This window comes from Bos grunniens, chromosome 3 (assembly GCF_055505025.1).
Source record: "Bos grunniens cultivar Pamir isolate PY7600 chromosome 3, Bosgru_T2T1.0, whole genome shotgun sequence".
NCBI lineage: Eukaryota > Metazoa > Chordata > Mammalia > Artiodactyla > Bovidae > Bos > Bos grunniens.
Genome location: NC_141167.1, coordinates 31703065 through 31718599, shown reverse-complemented (window position 1 = coordinate 31718599; position 15535 = coordinate 31703065). Strand labels below are relative to the sequence as shown.

The 15535-nt window shown below is 46.8% G+C and overlaps 1 protein-coding gene across 2 annotated transcripts in view; it reads left to right on the top strand.

Moving 5' to 3' along the window:
• The window catches only part of PLPP3 (phospholipid phosphatase 3), an 89386-nt gene extending 73851 nt beyond the window's left edge, over positions 1-15535 (top strand). For both annotated transcript variants that reach the window (XM_086390180.1, XM_086390179.1), the window contains one exon: positions 13610-15535. In XM_086390180.1, the coding sequence (XP_086246306.1) occupies positions 13610-13732 (123 nt within the window). In that variant the 3' untranslated portion in view covers positions 13733-15535. The remainder of the gene's footprint in view (positions 1-13609) is intronic.

Sequence of the window (15535 nt, the reverse complement as noted above, 5' to 3'; positions counted from 1 at the left end):
GTATCCTACTCACTTACTCTATTCATGAGGGCATTTAGGGTTCAGGAGGGGAAGAAACTTGTCCCAAGTCATATGTCAAGAGTCTAAGTCTCTGACTCATCTGTTGCTCACATGCTGCTTTGGTGATCACTTACTATTCAGAGGCACTTCCCAGTTTCTTGAAAACTTTTACCCTTCTTACTGTGACCTTGGGCTTCCCTTGGAGCTCAGTCAGTAAAGAATCTGCCTGCAATGCAGGAGACTTGGGTTTGATTCCTGGTTCGGGAAGATCCCCTGGAGAAGGAAATGGCAACCCACTCCAGGATTCTTGCCTGGAGAATCCCATGGACAGAGGAGCCTGGCGGGCTACAGTCCATGGGGTCTCAAGAGTTGGACATGATTTAGCGGCTAAACCACCACCACCACCACCACCACCATGACCTTTACTGGACTTAGTCAGATTCTTGTCTCGTTGTTGGCTGGGTGAGAGAGAGCTTGGTGAAGGCTCAGCTCTCTCCTAGCCTGAGGGCTTTGTACATCAAACCACAGAGCTTCCTGGAGAATGGTCTTGAATGGATCACATTCTGATTTGCCCCATATGGCAGAGTTACCCCTTCACACACCTCCTCCCTGACTCCTGGTGAGGGTGGGGTGAGGCATTCTACCTCTGAGCCTCTGTGTCTTCAGGTATCTCTGCTTTTCTTGCCCGCAACAAGCTGTTTTTAAAAGTCAAAAAGAGAAGCTTAAAAAAAAAATCTGTATAACATTAAATTTTGTGCTGGAAACTTTGAGGGGCTTATTCAGCCAACATGACTGAGCACCTCCTCTGACACCATGCTTTCCTGGTCTGTACTAAGGGGTACTTACCCCGGTCCAGCAGGAGTTCTAGAACAGAGAGTACTGGCTGGGTGTTCGAGTACTACATGTGCAGGTCGTATTGTTAGTTTTAACCCTTGTTCATTCCCGGTAAGAATCATGAGGCAGAGAGATCTATACTAGCCCCTGGTCCTTTCCTGGGTACTCAGCCTGGCTGAAGCCTGGTATCTCCCTGCACTAACCACCTTGTCTCCTATATTCATCACTCTGTGTTGAAACTGTGAACATGTGTCTCCCTTTACACCTTTCCTCCTGGACAGGGATCCTAGTCAATATATGTGTTATTCTCCTTATGTCACCAACACCTCTCAGGGATGCTAGCTCAGACTAAGTGAATGGGTGTGTAATCAACAAAGCAAGGATCTGTGAGCTGATCCACTTTTTCTTGAGAACATTCTCTTGAAGGCAGGGGGATGGATAAGGCACAGTCCTTGCTTTCAAGGCAATCCCAGTTCAGTTGCTCATAGCCAGGCCAGGCACAGGAACTATAGGAGGACGAGGGGCCATCATGGGGACTGGCCAGGACACTTTAGCAGGCATACAAGGTGAGAAGAGGGGCATGGAGTTGGGGCAATCAGAGTGGGCACCACGGAGAAAGTAGCATCTGAGCTGCCAGCCAGCCTTGACCTGGGAACCCTAGCCTAGGGACTGGCTGTTTTGCGGGCTTTATTCTTTACTTTCTTTAGTTTTTTTTTCCTAGTCAAGGCCAGAAGGGAGAGAAATTGGGGGAGCGCACCGTTAATGAGAGTGGCTTTCACTGGGTAGCTTGTTCTCTGCAGCCTGGCCCTTTAATGTGAAGTGACAGCGGGGGATGGGTGTTTGCATGACAGGGTAACCCTCTGCTGACCGTGCTGTCTGAGCTTCACTCGAGGCAGGAGGTCGGCCCACGGGGGCCTGCTGTGGTGTTTCCTTTTTGGCGCCACTGCCCTAATTAAAATCTCCTGCACCCCAATTAAAAAAATTGAAAGATCGGGGGTGGGGGTCCTTGATAGCCTTCCTGTCTTTTATAGAGCACGTTGTACTACGTACAATGGGACAAAGTGTATGGGAGGACCAGGATTTATTTTCGAGAAGGGAAATGAGGGGTCTGACTTTTATCCTGTTTGGCTCTGGCAGGCTGGAGCACTGGATAGGAATTTGGTCCTAGCGTTTGTCAAGCACCTACTCTGTGTTGGTCTCTTATAGATTCTTTACTCATCGGTTCCTTATAAGGCATATGAAGCCATTGGAGACTATAGCCATTTTACAGATGAGGTAACTGAGACTCAGAGAGATGACTCAGGTCATCCAAGATGAGAGCTCCTGGGGATGCTCAAAGCTGTGCCCTCTGGGATTGGCAAAGAGGCGTGGTCACCTGAGCCAAAGTAGCCAGCGTATGCAGCTACTTCAAGAGCAGAATTTAAGGGTGTCAGGGGCCTTCCCAAGCCTTTAGGCTGCTTCAGTTGCTGCTTTCAGTTTGTTAGCCTGTTTTACAGTGTAAAGATGGCTTAGAAAAGGGTTGCAAGCATTTTCCCTGTCCCACTCAGCTCTGAACACACGAGTGTAGGGACTCAATATTTATTATTTTTCTCCCAGCGCCTGACTCCCAGCTTAGTCCTCAGGAGCCCGTGGTCCTAACTGGCTCAGGATTCCAGCACCGAGTGAGCCATTTCACGTAAGCTACTCAAAGAGGCCAGAGCAAGATGTGGGGTCAGCTTAGGAGCTTGAGAATGCTCAACTGGGGGAAAGGAAGGCAGTGTGTCATTTTCCATCATAAGAAGTATGAGGAAGACAGAAACAAAACTCAGGACACCGGGATGAGCTGGAGATGGGTCTGGGGAACTAAGAAGAGGGGACAGGAAGGTGGATGAAAGGCATCTGCCTTACAGGTTTTGCCGCACCACTTATCAGGTGCTTTCTTGGAGTTGTACCAGGTAGCTTGCAGCCTAGGCAGGAGCCTGTGGTCTCTGCCCTGCTGTGTCTCATAGCAGAACTTGGTCCCAAGAAAAAAGGCTGCCCAGGCACATCCCAAAGCCATATTCTCTTCTCACCCATGAATGTGGCTGATTTGAATGGATCTTGACACAGGGGCATCACCTGAGACTGGTTAGGAGGACCAAGAAGAGGCAGCCCAGTAAGGTACAAGGCCACTTCACAGGGGGCCAAGGAATGTATAAGCCATTTCCCACCCTTGCCAATAATCTCCTGAGCCAAGCTTCAATGCACCCCCAGTGACAAAAGCATCACATTTGCTAACAAGCATGGAAAGCTCATGTGCAGCTACTGTGTCAAGCACTTTACACTGATCGTCTCCAGTGCCCGGAAAACCCTGCACCCTTCACTGTCCTCACTAAAGAGATGAGGAAACGGACTAGGAAGGATGAAGTAACACAGAGAAAGGGTAGAAGGTAGAGGGTCGACTCCAGGCAGTTCAGCAGGGCCAGCTCTGAAGATCCCAGCCTCTTGTAAGACCTCATCTCCCACTCCTCTCACACCCCCTCACCTCCAGGCATAGCACTTGAAACAGATTTTTTGGAACCCTGAGGTCCTGTCTTAGACAGCTGTCCCCTTTTAATGGAGCACAGTTTCAGTTTCACTCCATCGTTGATGAAACCTGTGTTACTTTCCCATGTCCCTGCTCTAACAAATTGTCACAAACTTAGTAGCTTAGAACAACACAGATTAATTTTCTTAGAGTTCTTGAGTTCTGAATTCCAGAATGCATCTCACTGGGCTAAAATTGACATGTTGCAGAGCTGCATTCCTTCTGGAAGATCTGGGGAGAGTCTCAAATACCAAAGATTGCTTGACATTTCCAGCTTCCAGAGGCTGCTTGCATTCTTTGGCTTGTGGTCACTTCCTCCATCTTCATAACCAGCAGCGTAGCATCTTCATCTCTTTTTCAGGCTCTCTGGCCTCTGATCCCATCAGCACATCTTCTGTGTTTCTGACTCTCCTGCCTTCCTCTTTTGAGGGCCCCTGTGATTACATTGGGCCCACTTGGATAATATAGCATCATCTTCCCATCTTGATATCCTTAACTTAGTCACATCTGCAAAGTCCATTTTGCCATGTAACATATGTATTCGCAGGTCCTGGGGATTAGGGACCTGGGCATCGTTGGGGGTGGCATTGTTTAGTTTGCCACATCTTCTCTTCTTCCTTTTCTGAAGACAGTTGCTTAACTTTCTTCTAATGGTGCCATGGCCCCTTGAATGTTTTCCACTATGACATTCAGCCTGGTTCTGTCATGATTGTTCAAATGTCTGTCTCCCCAAGTAGCCTTATGGGTACCTTGATGGCAGAATCCATGGCTTAACCCTTGGTTGTTCATTCTCAGTGCCTAGTGCTGTGGCTGATACACAGTAGCTGCTTGATAAGCATTGGTTAAAGAATGAGTAATGTTAGCTTGTGACTTTCGGCAAGATACTTCCTCCCTGAGCCTAGTTTCCTCATCTGTGAATTGATCTTGGAAGCCCTTTAGCTCCATGACCTTCTCCCACAGAGATTCCAAGGCTCAGCCAACTTTGGGCTTTGTAGTAACTGTACTGGATTTGCCTTCTTGGGGCTTCCCAGGTGGCTCAGTGGTAAAGAATCCACCTGCCAATGCAGGAGACACAGGAGATGTGAGTTCTATCCCTGGGTCGGGAAGATCCCCTGGAAAATGACCATGGCAACCCACTCCAGTATTCGTGTCTAGAAAATTTCATGGACAAAGGAGCTTGAAGGGCTGCAGTCCATGGGGTCGCAGAGTTGGACATGACTGAGCAGACATGCAGAGAGACCTGCCTTCTCAGACAGAACTGTCTCTCTGCATTGTCCATGTAGGTGGCCTCTACTGGGGGCCACGGCATATCTTTAAGTCCCCAAGGGTTATAACACATCACTCCAGACTGTGGGCTCAGCCACTGTGGAGCCTTGGGCAATAGGCTATGACAGCCAAGCACTTTGACCTGGGTCTTGAGAGTAAGTCCTGTCACAGCAAAAAGATGTGTCTAGACAAAAATCACACGCCAAACAGGAGAGGGTTCGGTTCCCTCCCCCACTGCTTGGGAGTTGAACTCTTTCCAGAGGAGGGAGGCAACGGTGCCCATCACAGACAAAAAACCTACACGGCATCGTGGACTCAACACGGAGACACAGACGCATGGGGTCCGAAGGGCAGGCGCACTGATATACACCTTCACACATGTGGATGCGGGTGCATGGCACAGAGGCACATGGTCAGACCCAGTTGTACACTGTCATCCATCCTCTTTCTGTCACCAGCTCTCAGAACCACGGATACACAGACAGGTCAAGGCAAACACAGGCACATGCTCACTGTCCCCCGCCTCCCCCAACACACACACATACACACAATCACCCCTCCCAAAATTTGAACTCTACAGCTGGGCTCAGCATTCCCACCCTTGGAGTAACCCAGGGACCCGGATGAAGCGACAGACAGTAGGTTCATTTCCTGTCTGGTGACAACTTGCCTATCTGGCCACCTCCTCCCTGACCCTCCAACAGATGGCAAATTACGGGGCCCTGGGAGGGGTCAGGGCAGGGCCAGGCCACCATTGCTGTGGTGCAGCAGAGGAAGCAGCTGCTCGTGAATTTCATAAACATGAGGCAGAGTCTTTCCTGGTTTTCCTCTCCTGGGGGGTGTGGCTCAGCCAGCCGTTGCTCTTTTGTGTGCTGCTGTCTTCCTCCAGGATGTAGGGAAGGGCAAGGGTGTTCTTTGTCTCTGCCCCAGAGAGGTGACCTTGAGGGAGGAGACAAATGAGGATGTGAATGGAAGAAGAGTTCAGCAATGACAGCCCCCCCAGAGGAAACTGGGGTGCAGAGAGAGTGAGACACACCTGAGGACACATGGTGGCAGAGTAGGAACCAGATCCCAGCTCTCCTGATCTTATCTTAAAAGATTAAACTAGGAAACCCTAACCATGTGCAATCTATGCCATGAATTTGTGGGATGATCACCTTCTGTACCGGGAGATTTCCATGTGTTTCCACTGGATTTGTTCCACTGCTGCCCAGGCACAGGGAATGGATGAAATAACCTCCTGAATCTCTCTGACCCTGCAAAAGCCTTGCTGTTTGTCCAGAAGCTCTGGGATGACCTTGCCACTCTGGGCCCCCATTCTCAGATGGGCAGGGGTGACAGGAATATAGGTGTGAGAGAGAGAAGAAAGCAGGGCAGAGTCATTGTATTGGGTTGGCTAACATGTTCATTCAGGTTTTTCCGTAAGATAAAATCTGCTTTCTTATTCCCCTGCTGAGATGAATGGGATGGATGCAAGGCTGACTCAGAAGGGGGGAGTTGTATTCTCACCACTTAGTTAGATATATCGGCCAAGTTACTTCCTTTCAGATGCCTCTTTCCATCCCACCAGGTGGGGATGATACGTCTTAACACACAACCTCATCTTTGGATTGAGGAATCAATGAATTAAAGATGTGTCATGCTGGCATGTGCAGCACATTGATTGAATGTGTATTCTGTGTTAAGTATGATGCTTCGTTTTAAATATTCACAAACTGAAAAGAATTGGTCCTTAAAGAGCTTAGGGTTCAGTGGTTTCCCAACCACAGTTCATAATAAGAAATACACCGCACATCATAACCCATGAGAGGCAACTGTGCATGCATGTTCAGCTGTGTGTCCGACTGTTTGCGACCCCATGGACTGTAGCCCACCAGGCTCCTCTGTCCATGGAATTTTCCGGACAAGAATACTGGAGTGGATAGCCATTCCCTCCTTCAAGGGATCTTCCTGACCCAGGGATTGAACCCACGTCTCGTCTCCTGCATTGGCAGGCAGATTCTGTATCACTGAGCCACCTGGGAAGCCTAATAGAGGCACTGACACATAACTAAAATATTTTGCAAAATAAGACACTTATTATAGGTGATACAGTCTACTGTTTTAAATTTAACCTTTAAAATGCTGGTAGTGACCACCTAATACATTGATGTCATGACTTATTAATGACTTGAACTGTGCAGTTTGAAAAATGCTACTCTAGTGGGAAGGACATAAAACACCCAAGTGCAGTAGACGGGCAGAGCCATTAGGATGGGCTCCTGTCCTGGGGACAGTGGGGCCATGAGAAGGGGAGCACTCCTTTATCTTGAAGGTGATGGAAGTCTGGAAAGAATTCCTAGAGTAGGAGAATATTGAGCAATGTATGGGTATTTTCTCTGAGATATGAAAGATAAGGAAGGGCATTTCATGTAGGAGCAATAACACAAAGACATGGGGATGGATGTGTATATGGCATGATCTGTGACCCTAAAAATTTCAGAATGATGGAACATGTGGGATGCTTGGGAGAAGTCAGTTATAGTAGCCTCCTTTACGCTTTCCACTTCAAAAGATGGGATTTCTGGAAGTGGTCTCCTGCTTCCTCCAGTTTCTATAATTCTTGGGTACCATGTTCCTGAACTCTGGCTGATGCTGGATCTAGCACCCTAGTGACCGAGCGTCAGCTCTCTGGGTCCTCCTTACCAGCTACCCTCCTCTGTATTAACTGAGAAGTGCCCTCCTGTGAGGATCTCTACAGGGTTCAGATGCCTGTCTCCTTCAGAACTGCCCATGACTTTCCTCTGCTGCTCCAAACCCTCCTTCTTTTCATGGGACTAATTTCCTTCATGACCCTCAGTATTGATGATGGTCATAAAAGACGATGACTGAGGATTTGAAGACCCTTTCATAGGTATGAAGTGTTTTTACATGAATCCTTCCATTTAAGCCTTACAGAAACCGTAGGAAGGTAGATTTTTAAATAGCCGTAGCACACAAATGAAGGGCAGACCCATCATCTGATATCACAAACCTCTTTGTCTTGCGCAAGTGCAAGCCTAGACAAGAGTGTGCATTGGCCTGGGTCACACAGCAGTAGCAATTTGGGGACTAGATCCTGTAGCCTGACTTCTTGTGTGACGCTCTTTCTACCTCATCAAGTTCCCACTCACATACACAAGGAAATCACTCAGTATGGACACTGGTAAGTCCCCAGGGCCAAAAAGTCACTGACACTGGCCTTGTTAAGGTCAGAAAATAATTATTGTAATAAAGTAACTCCTATTTAGTCAAAAGACAGGGCTGCCAAAGATGCCTTTTCTTTGCATGTGTGCTCAGTCACTCAGTCGTGTCAGACTCTCATGCGACCCCATGGACTGTAGCCCGTTAGACTCCTCTGTCCATGGGATTTTCCAAACAAGAATACTGGAATGGGTTTCCATTTCCTCCTCCAGGGGAACTTCCGGACCCAGGGCTCAAACTCTCGTGTCCTGCATTGGCAGGCGGACTTAAGGTGTGAGGGTGAGCCAAGACTCAAGGCAAAGGAAAATTATTCTGTAATCGGTGAGATTGTTTATTATGGTAGAGCAGGATGCTCTAAGGATATCCCAAGACCAAGGCATAGGGGGGTATGCAACAGGGACAGCCCATGGTTTCTAGCCTCACGAGGGGAGTGAGTGGACTAGATTTACTGAGGGTTTTGCATGCTGGGCTCTGAGCACAGCTCATTCCCTTGAGTAGCTTGTTGTCTAAAGGGAAATCATGACATCACATTTAAGCACTGCATCTGCACTAAAGTCTAGGCCTCATACTAAGATGGAAGGTCATTAAAAGTTCAGTTTGGGTACCGAAGAGAGCAGGTAAGAGCAGCTCAAGGAAGGGCTCATGGAGCCCCAGTGTGCAGATAGGGGAGTTGCTCTCAAAGAGATTACAAGATGTCTAAGACACACAAGCCATTAAATAGCAGGCCTAGCAGCCCATCTGATCATCTGGAGCTTGGTGAGCTCTAGGCAGGCAGCCCCTCAGCTGGGCTGGGCTATGTGCTCTGGGGAGTGGCATGTCAGGGCTGGTGAATGCTGGCAACACGACACTGGAAGCATCTTTCTTTTTGATTGGCTGACTCATTCTCTCCAAAAGCCCCAGAAATTATTAGACTCAGAGAGCAGATCCTATGTGTCCTATGGAAAACTCCCATTTCACATGGTCTTCGTGTCTGACTTGAATCGATACAGGCTTTCACGTACTCATTCATATTCTCGATCATTTCTATTTCCTTCTAATTTTTCTTGTTTCTACTTCCTTCTCTTGTTTCTTTTCTTTCTACCCAAGAGGCTGCGGAAGAGAGGTGACTGGATGTGGGCAGGCACTTAACACACAAGCCGGTGATCATGGCTGTTTGCTATCAAGCCCCACTTGCGCCTTTCGTGACACCACGTATTCCTTAAGTAAGCCTGAGGTATCATATCCCTCATTTAGGTATTTTGCTGAAAGTGGCAGAACTTTGATTTGAAGACAGATTTGCCCTACTCCCAAGAGCAAAGCCTGTCACCGGTGCTGCATGTGTAGGATGGGGAGTGGGACATGGTGACCCATTGGCACAGTAATAAGAGTAACCATTTATATAAGGAGACTCCTGTACATTTCTCATCTCATCACCTCCAGTGGGATTCCTCCAGCCTGGAGTTGTCATGTTTGTGTGTAGCCTTGCTCTGGGTAGAAGGACTACATTCTCCTGAGTGCTTGCCTGAATCAGATCACCATACTCTCAGATTACAGATCCTCTCTGACTCAGGAGGTTAGAACCATATTTCTAAGCCAATGTCAGAGGGACCCAGAATATTAGAAGGCAGAGGAAAGCAGAACTATAATTCCCTGCCACCCCCCAGGATAGTTACCCAAACAGAGTTTTGATGGGAACAAGTGCAAGATTTCTAGAGTTGAAAACAAGACTACAAAGAGAAACATAGGTCCCCCTGCACACACATCCACCCACATACATACGCACACCTCTCTCAACCACAGTACTGGCCTCAGCCTTTCAAAAACCCATCTTGTCTTCTTTGTCTTCACTGCGTGATGGTTGCACAGGACTCATCGTCTCCTCTTCTGCAACAGTGTCCTGACCAGTATCCCTGCCTTCAGGCGCCCAGCTCCCTTTCTGATGCCTTATTCTTAGATAATTGTGATCTTAATGCAGGTCTCCCCACCATGCTGCTTTCCTGCTTCAGCCTTGACCATGGCTCCTCAGGCTGTGTCATATTCCTTCTCAAGATCTGGCTCCCCCTCCAGCCCCCCTCACCGCTCGGCCCTCCCCACACTGAGCTTCCCACAGCTCCTGGACTTGCTGGGCTCCCTCACTCCCTTTTCATGTGCTACTCCCTTTGCCTAGAACAACATTCCTGGCATTCACCACCTGGCTCCCTCCTACTTATTCTTCAAAGCTAAGCTCAAATAGACCACCTTTGGGGGAAGCTTTCTCAGGCCCTCTTCCCTCCCCTTCATCCTGGGTTAGATGCTGTGTTCTCTGTACTGCTTTAACACCCTGGCTTCCCTCTATCCTAATCCTAAACCATGCTATTGTATTGCTCTATTTACCTGGATCTCTCCCTCATTGACCTGGGAGCTCTTAGAGGGCAAAGAATTCTGTCTCCTGTATAATTATCTTTATCATCTCAGGGCTTGGAACAGAGCAGATGTTCAATAAGTGTTTACTGATTGTGCTTTTCAAGAAGGTAATTTATGAAATGCAGAGAAGAGAATAGGAATTGAAAGCTTATGCTCAGGGCGAGAGATCTTAGAACTCTTACTGGTGCTTCACACAATTTTGTGTTTGCTGAGACCGTTGTCTGCTGGTACTTTCCCGTGGCAGAGAAGTTCTGTGCAGTGGGCTATGGGCTTGGAGGGGGTTTGTCCCACACACCTGGGGTAGTCACCTAATTTGTACAGATCTTTCACAGCCTGGGCTTCTGGGTTTTCTTTCTGGGTGGAAATCATCTTCTATGGAAAATAGAACTGCTCCAGGACAAAAAGTTTTCAGTTTTTCTAGTCCTTTTTGTGTTCTGCTGTTCAAGCATGAAGAAGACAGAGCCCTGTTTGAGTCTCAACAGGATCATGTTTCATGATCCCCAAAAAGTGTTTGTTGTAACTTCAAGCCACGCGAAAGGTGAAATATAGCTTATGGGGGGGCAGGGAGGATCCTGCTGGACCAGAGTCTACTTTTCATCTTGCTGTGGGGCTGTGTGCAGTTGGTGTGGGAGGATTTGATCCCCCTGAGGTCTGTAAGAGTTCTACATGATGAGAAGATCCAAGGCCAGAGTGCCTGCTTCCAGTAGAGAGAAGTGTAGAATTTCGACACTCAACATTTTATAAGCTCCTAATATGTGCAAGGTTCAATGCAAAGTGTAGGTGATACAGGATGATCGGGATTGGACTCCATCCTTAAGAAGCCTCCCATCAGAAGAAAGGCTGATGAGCAAAGTTTTGCAGACACGAGAGCACATGGCTTACTCTAGGCCCAGACATGACTTTGGTTCCCAGACAAGGTACACCTTTTCTTGAACTATGTGCCAGACACAGGTTCAGAATTCTTATCAAGTACGTTCTCTCCTTTAACCTTCATTTCATTCTTATCTCGCAGTTAGGAAACGGAAACTCTTAATATGTATTGGGTGTGAGCTCAGGAAATTAAATCGGGAAATCAGCCAGTAGACAGAGGTGGTGTCAGGATCTTGAAGGGAGGGATGTTTGTTTGAGGGTGTCCTCTGCTCTCTTTGCCCTCAGTAGATGGCATGCAGGCTGGGAGAAAGATCTCTAAGAAATGAGATCAGTAAGAACCTTTATTTGGGGGGCTCACTGCTGGGCTAGAGGAAGTGGAGTTGAGAGCCAGCAGTGGAGGGACTGACTGAAACCTCTTCCTTGGGGACAGAGAGAAGGAGGAAGGAGAAGGTAATTTCCAGGTAGTGATGAGGACATAGGTTCTGCACCTGTCAGAGAAGAGTTGAAAAGTTTTATTGATTTTACATTTAACTGTGTTTGTTCAGATTTCCTTATACTGAGGCATCTGAAAACCCCCTTCCCCACTTGTTGGTAAAGAGTTCCCAGACAGGGCAGCCTCGGGCCTCCTGGCAGGACTGAACAGACCTTTTCTCTCCTGAGTCTCAACTTGTCCCTGGCTACGAGACAAACCTTCCTGTGCCACAGCTGTCACTGTTCACACCTCATTAGAAAATGAGACAAAAGGTTTAATTTTTTCCTTTGCAAAGGGTCCATTCAATTGCACTCAGACTGTAAATGTTTTCAAATGTTCCATTTCTTGACTAATATCTCACTTTCTTTTTTATTTTTATTTTTCACTTTCTTATAACTTAAGAAATTGCCTGGCCTTTCTTACTTTTTTTCAACAAAGGAATAATAATAAAATGTTTGAGTAGGTCATCTATGAAATGGGTGCAAAAACTCAAAAGGTACAAAGGATTTTGTGGTGGCTAGTAAGTCACTGTTTCCTTTGGCCTTCTAGTCACGGAGTTCTCCCAGGGTAACCAAGCATCCAGTGATAACCAGCATCCCCAGTGATTTTGATTGCATTTTGCTGATGACTGTATAACTAGAGAGAACACTGTGGAAATTGGTTCAACAAAGAATACAAGTCCCTTCTGTGGCCAGGCTCTGGCTGTTACAGCCTTGGTATTGGTGCAGTCTTACTAAGAACTTCATTTTTTTTTTTTTTTTGCCTGTAATGTGTTCAGAATGAAGTCACAGGGCTGTCCTTATTAGTGAGTGCATTACCATCTGCAGGACAAAGATTCTTCCATCCAGAAAGCTGTTAGACATAGGAACTTTGAAGTGTTTTAGTCCCCATTTCAAAACCCAGCCATATGTTTCCTATTAAATTACATGACTGACAGCTGCCTCTTACAGTTACTTAGTACAAACTCCTGTTGCTAACTTGCTCAAATGGGGATCTGTGTATTTATTTTCCCACCTAATACAAATCATAAATTTCTCTTACTTGGGTAACTGAGCAAGTTCTTGAATCTTTCATCGTAAGCTAATTGAGGCAGAAACTGCCTGAGCCATCCTTATACACTTGTGAGTAAGCACTCAGTAAATGTTTCTCAATGATTCTAAGACGACTTAGTGAGGTCATATGCTCAGGAGGAAGGAGGTTGGGAATGAGTGATAGGAGAGTTTTCATTGACCTTTCCTCCGGGTTAGTTGCTGACTCCTTCAGCCAAGAGACCCTGGCTTCTTGACCTCCATCAGCTTGTTGACATCACTGGGCTTTCAGGAAAAAGTGATCATGACTGCTTCCTTGCTCCAGTGCCTGCTGATAGGAATTCATATTGGCTGATCTCTTTTGGTTACACCCTAGATTCCTTTGTGAGGAAAGGGAAAGTATTGAGGACTAATGCCGGTGACTAATGCTTCCTTTGTTTGAGAACTTATCTTTCACTGCTATTCATTTACCTTGAGAAGTAAGGAAGTGGGGCATGTAGATAGGGAGCACTGGACTGAGAGCCCATGGATATGAGGGCTGCTCCTACCCTGGCTGTGCAACTTTGGGCCTGTCACTACCCTTCTCTGGGCCTCAGTTTCCCTTTCTGTGCAATAAGAATTGGACTCTGTGGTCTCCATGTCGTTGTGTGTTTAGTCGCTCAGTTGTGTCCAACTCTCTGCAACCCTTTGGACTGTAGCCCCCTAGACTCCTCTGTCCATGGGATTTTTCAGGCAAGAATACTGGAATGGGTTGCCATTTCCTCCTCCAGGGAATCGTCCTGACTTAGGGATCCAACCCATGTCTCCTGCATTGCAGGCAGATTCTTTACCTGCTGAGCCTTTGGGGAAGCCCATAGTCTTGGTGGTCCTCCCTATTCAAAGTTGGGGGGCCCCTTTTCCTAAAGTCCACACTCCTAGGATCTTCCCTTTGCCTGTCCCCAAGGCCCAAATGTTAGTGACTGATTGGGATCTCTGGTTTTATGCTTCTAGGTTTTCTTCGTGTCTGACCTCTTCAAGACCAAGACCACACTCTCCCTGCCTCCTTCTGCCATCAGGAAGGACATGCTTTCGCCTGTGGACATTGACAGGAGCAATCACCACAACATGGTGTAGGCGCCACCCACCATGAGCTGTTCTTGGAAAATGACTGCTGACAGCAAGTTTTGCTGCTCTCCAATCTCATCAGACAGTAGAATGTAGGGAAAAACTTTTTGCCCGACTGATTTTTAAAAAGGAAAAAAAAAAAAAAAAGTCTTACCTTGTGGCCTTCCAAAATAGGTAGCGTTCACCTGTATGGAAACAACAGCAAGCTAACAGCAAGTGCGGGAATCCCGGATATGCAGTTGGTTTAAGTGTTCATGTTCTAGTGAACACAGGCTTGTTCTGGAGCAAACACTAAGACGATTTGAGTGGAGTCTGCTGGTCACCTTTGTGAAAGCTGTTGGGAAAGCTCACATTCACCTTGTAGCACATGATGCCAGAAATAGCACTGAAGCAACAAACTAGCCATTGGGGGCTCCCCTCTTGTGTCTCTGTCCACACCACTCAATTCTCTACTGTGACTTTGGTTCAGGAACCTTATTTGTTTGTTTTTGCTTTTAAATATAAGAAAAGAGCAGGTTTGCTCAGTCCAGCGATCAAATCCTGAATCCAGATTCCCAGTCATGAGGCCTCATCACTCACTTCCTCAGCCCATAGGCCAGCACCCACAGTCCCTCACTTATAGTGATTAGGTGACTCTTTGTGGATGAGTGAATTTCACAAATAGCACAATTTTGGAAGAGCTGGAGGGTTCAGGCCCTCCTGTGTCTTCTCTTGACGCACCATCCTGTGATGCTGAAATGTCGATTACAGGATGCTGATGTTGTGTACAGCAATCACCCGGGCACTGGCACACTCGAGTAGTGATGATTAGCTTCGGCTACTGCTTTCTCCCTGGAAACCCTTGCTGGGTGCCCACCGGGATGGTCTCTGAGGGCCGGAGATGAGCACAGTTGTGGTCTGCCATCAGCTGATGGAAAGCAGCCTTCCATGCAAGAGATGGAGGAACGAAGGGGGCAGAATGAAAAATGAAGCAACCCTTTGGCTACTCACAGTCTGAATGAGCCAGAGTAGCAGACGGTCTCACATCCCAGAGGCGGCCCTTCCAGATAACGGAGTTGACGGGGGCAGGACCTCTGGGGGAGCCGCTCTTGCTAAGCTGTGTAAAGCACTATTGTCTTGGGGTTGATCTCTAGGGCAGTTCTTGGTAGGTTCTGCTGGGCAGAACACGTGGGTTAAATCTCCGTAGAGTTTCCTCATCTTCTCTCCATAAGTGTCCTTCCAAGCAAGGTCCCACTTGAGGCAGCAGTCAGGGACCGCTTCTACTGAACCTTTGAGGAAAGGAGGAAGGAAGAAATGCTTTCAGATCTCGGATGCACACCTTTCAAAGGGCTAAGTGTAACCACATGGGTCAACCACATGCACAGCCTTACTACAGAAGCCGTCCTTTCATTTCAACTTATAGCAAGCTATGATTTTTATATATAAATATTATATAAATAATGTATAAAACATTAAAAGTTAACTATGTAAAATATTATTTCTGAAACAATTTTAGCTATATCCACTATGATTATAAACTGTGTCTCGACCTGTGTTATTTACATTAGCTGCTTAAAAAAAGCATCAAGTTTAATTTTTTTTAATATCAACTAAAATACCGTAGTTCTGTGGTAGATGTTTTTACAATGAAAGAAATAACTGCAACTAGAGAAAACTGTATAAAAACATTAAATTGCCAGTATTTTTGTAAGGTTCCATTTTGTAAAGAGAATAATATTCAAAGACTTTTGTAGAATACAAAGTGAAAATTTGTATCTGCGAAACTATACTTGTATTAAATGTGCTTTTTAAATAAAAGCTCATAACAACTAA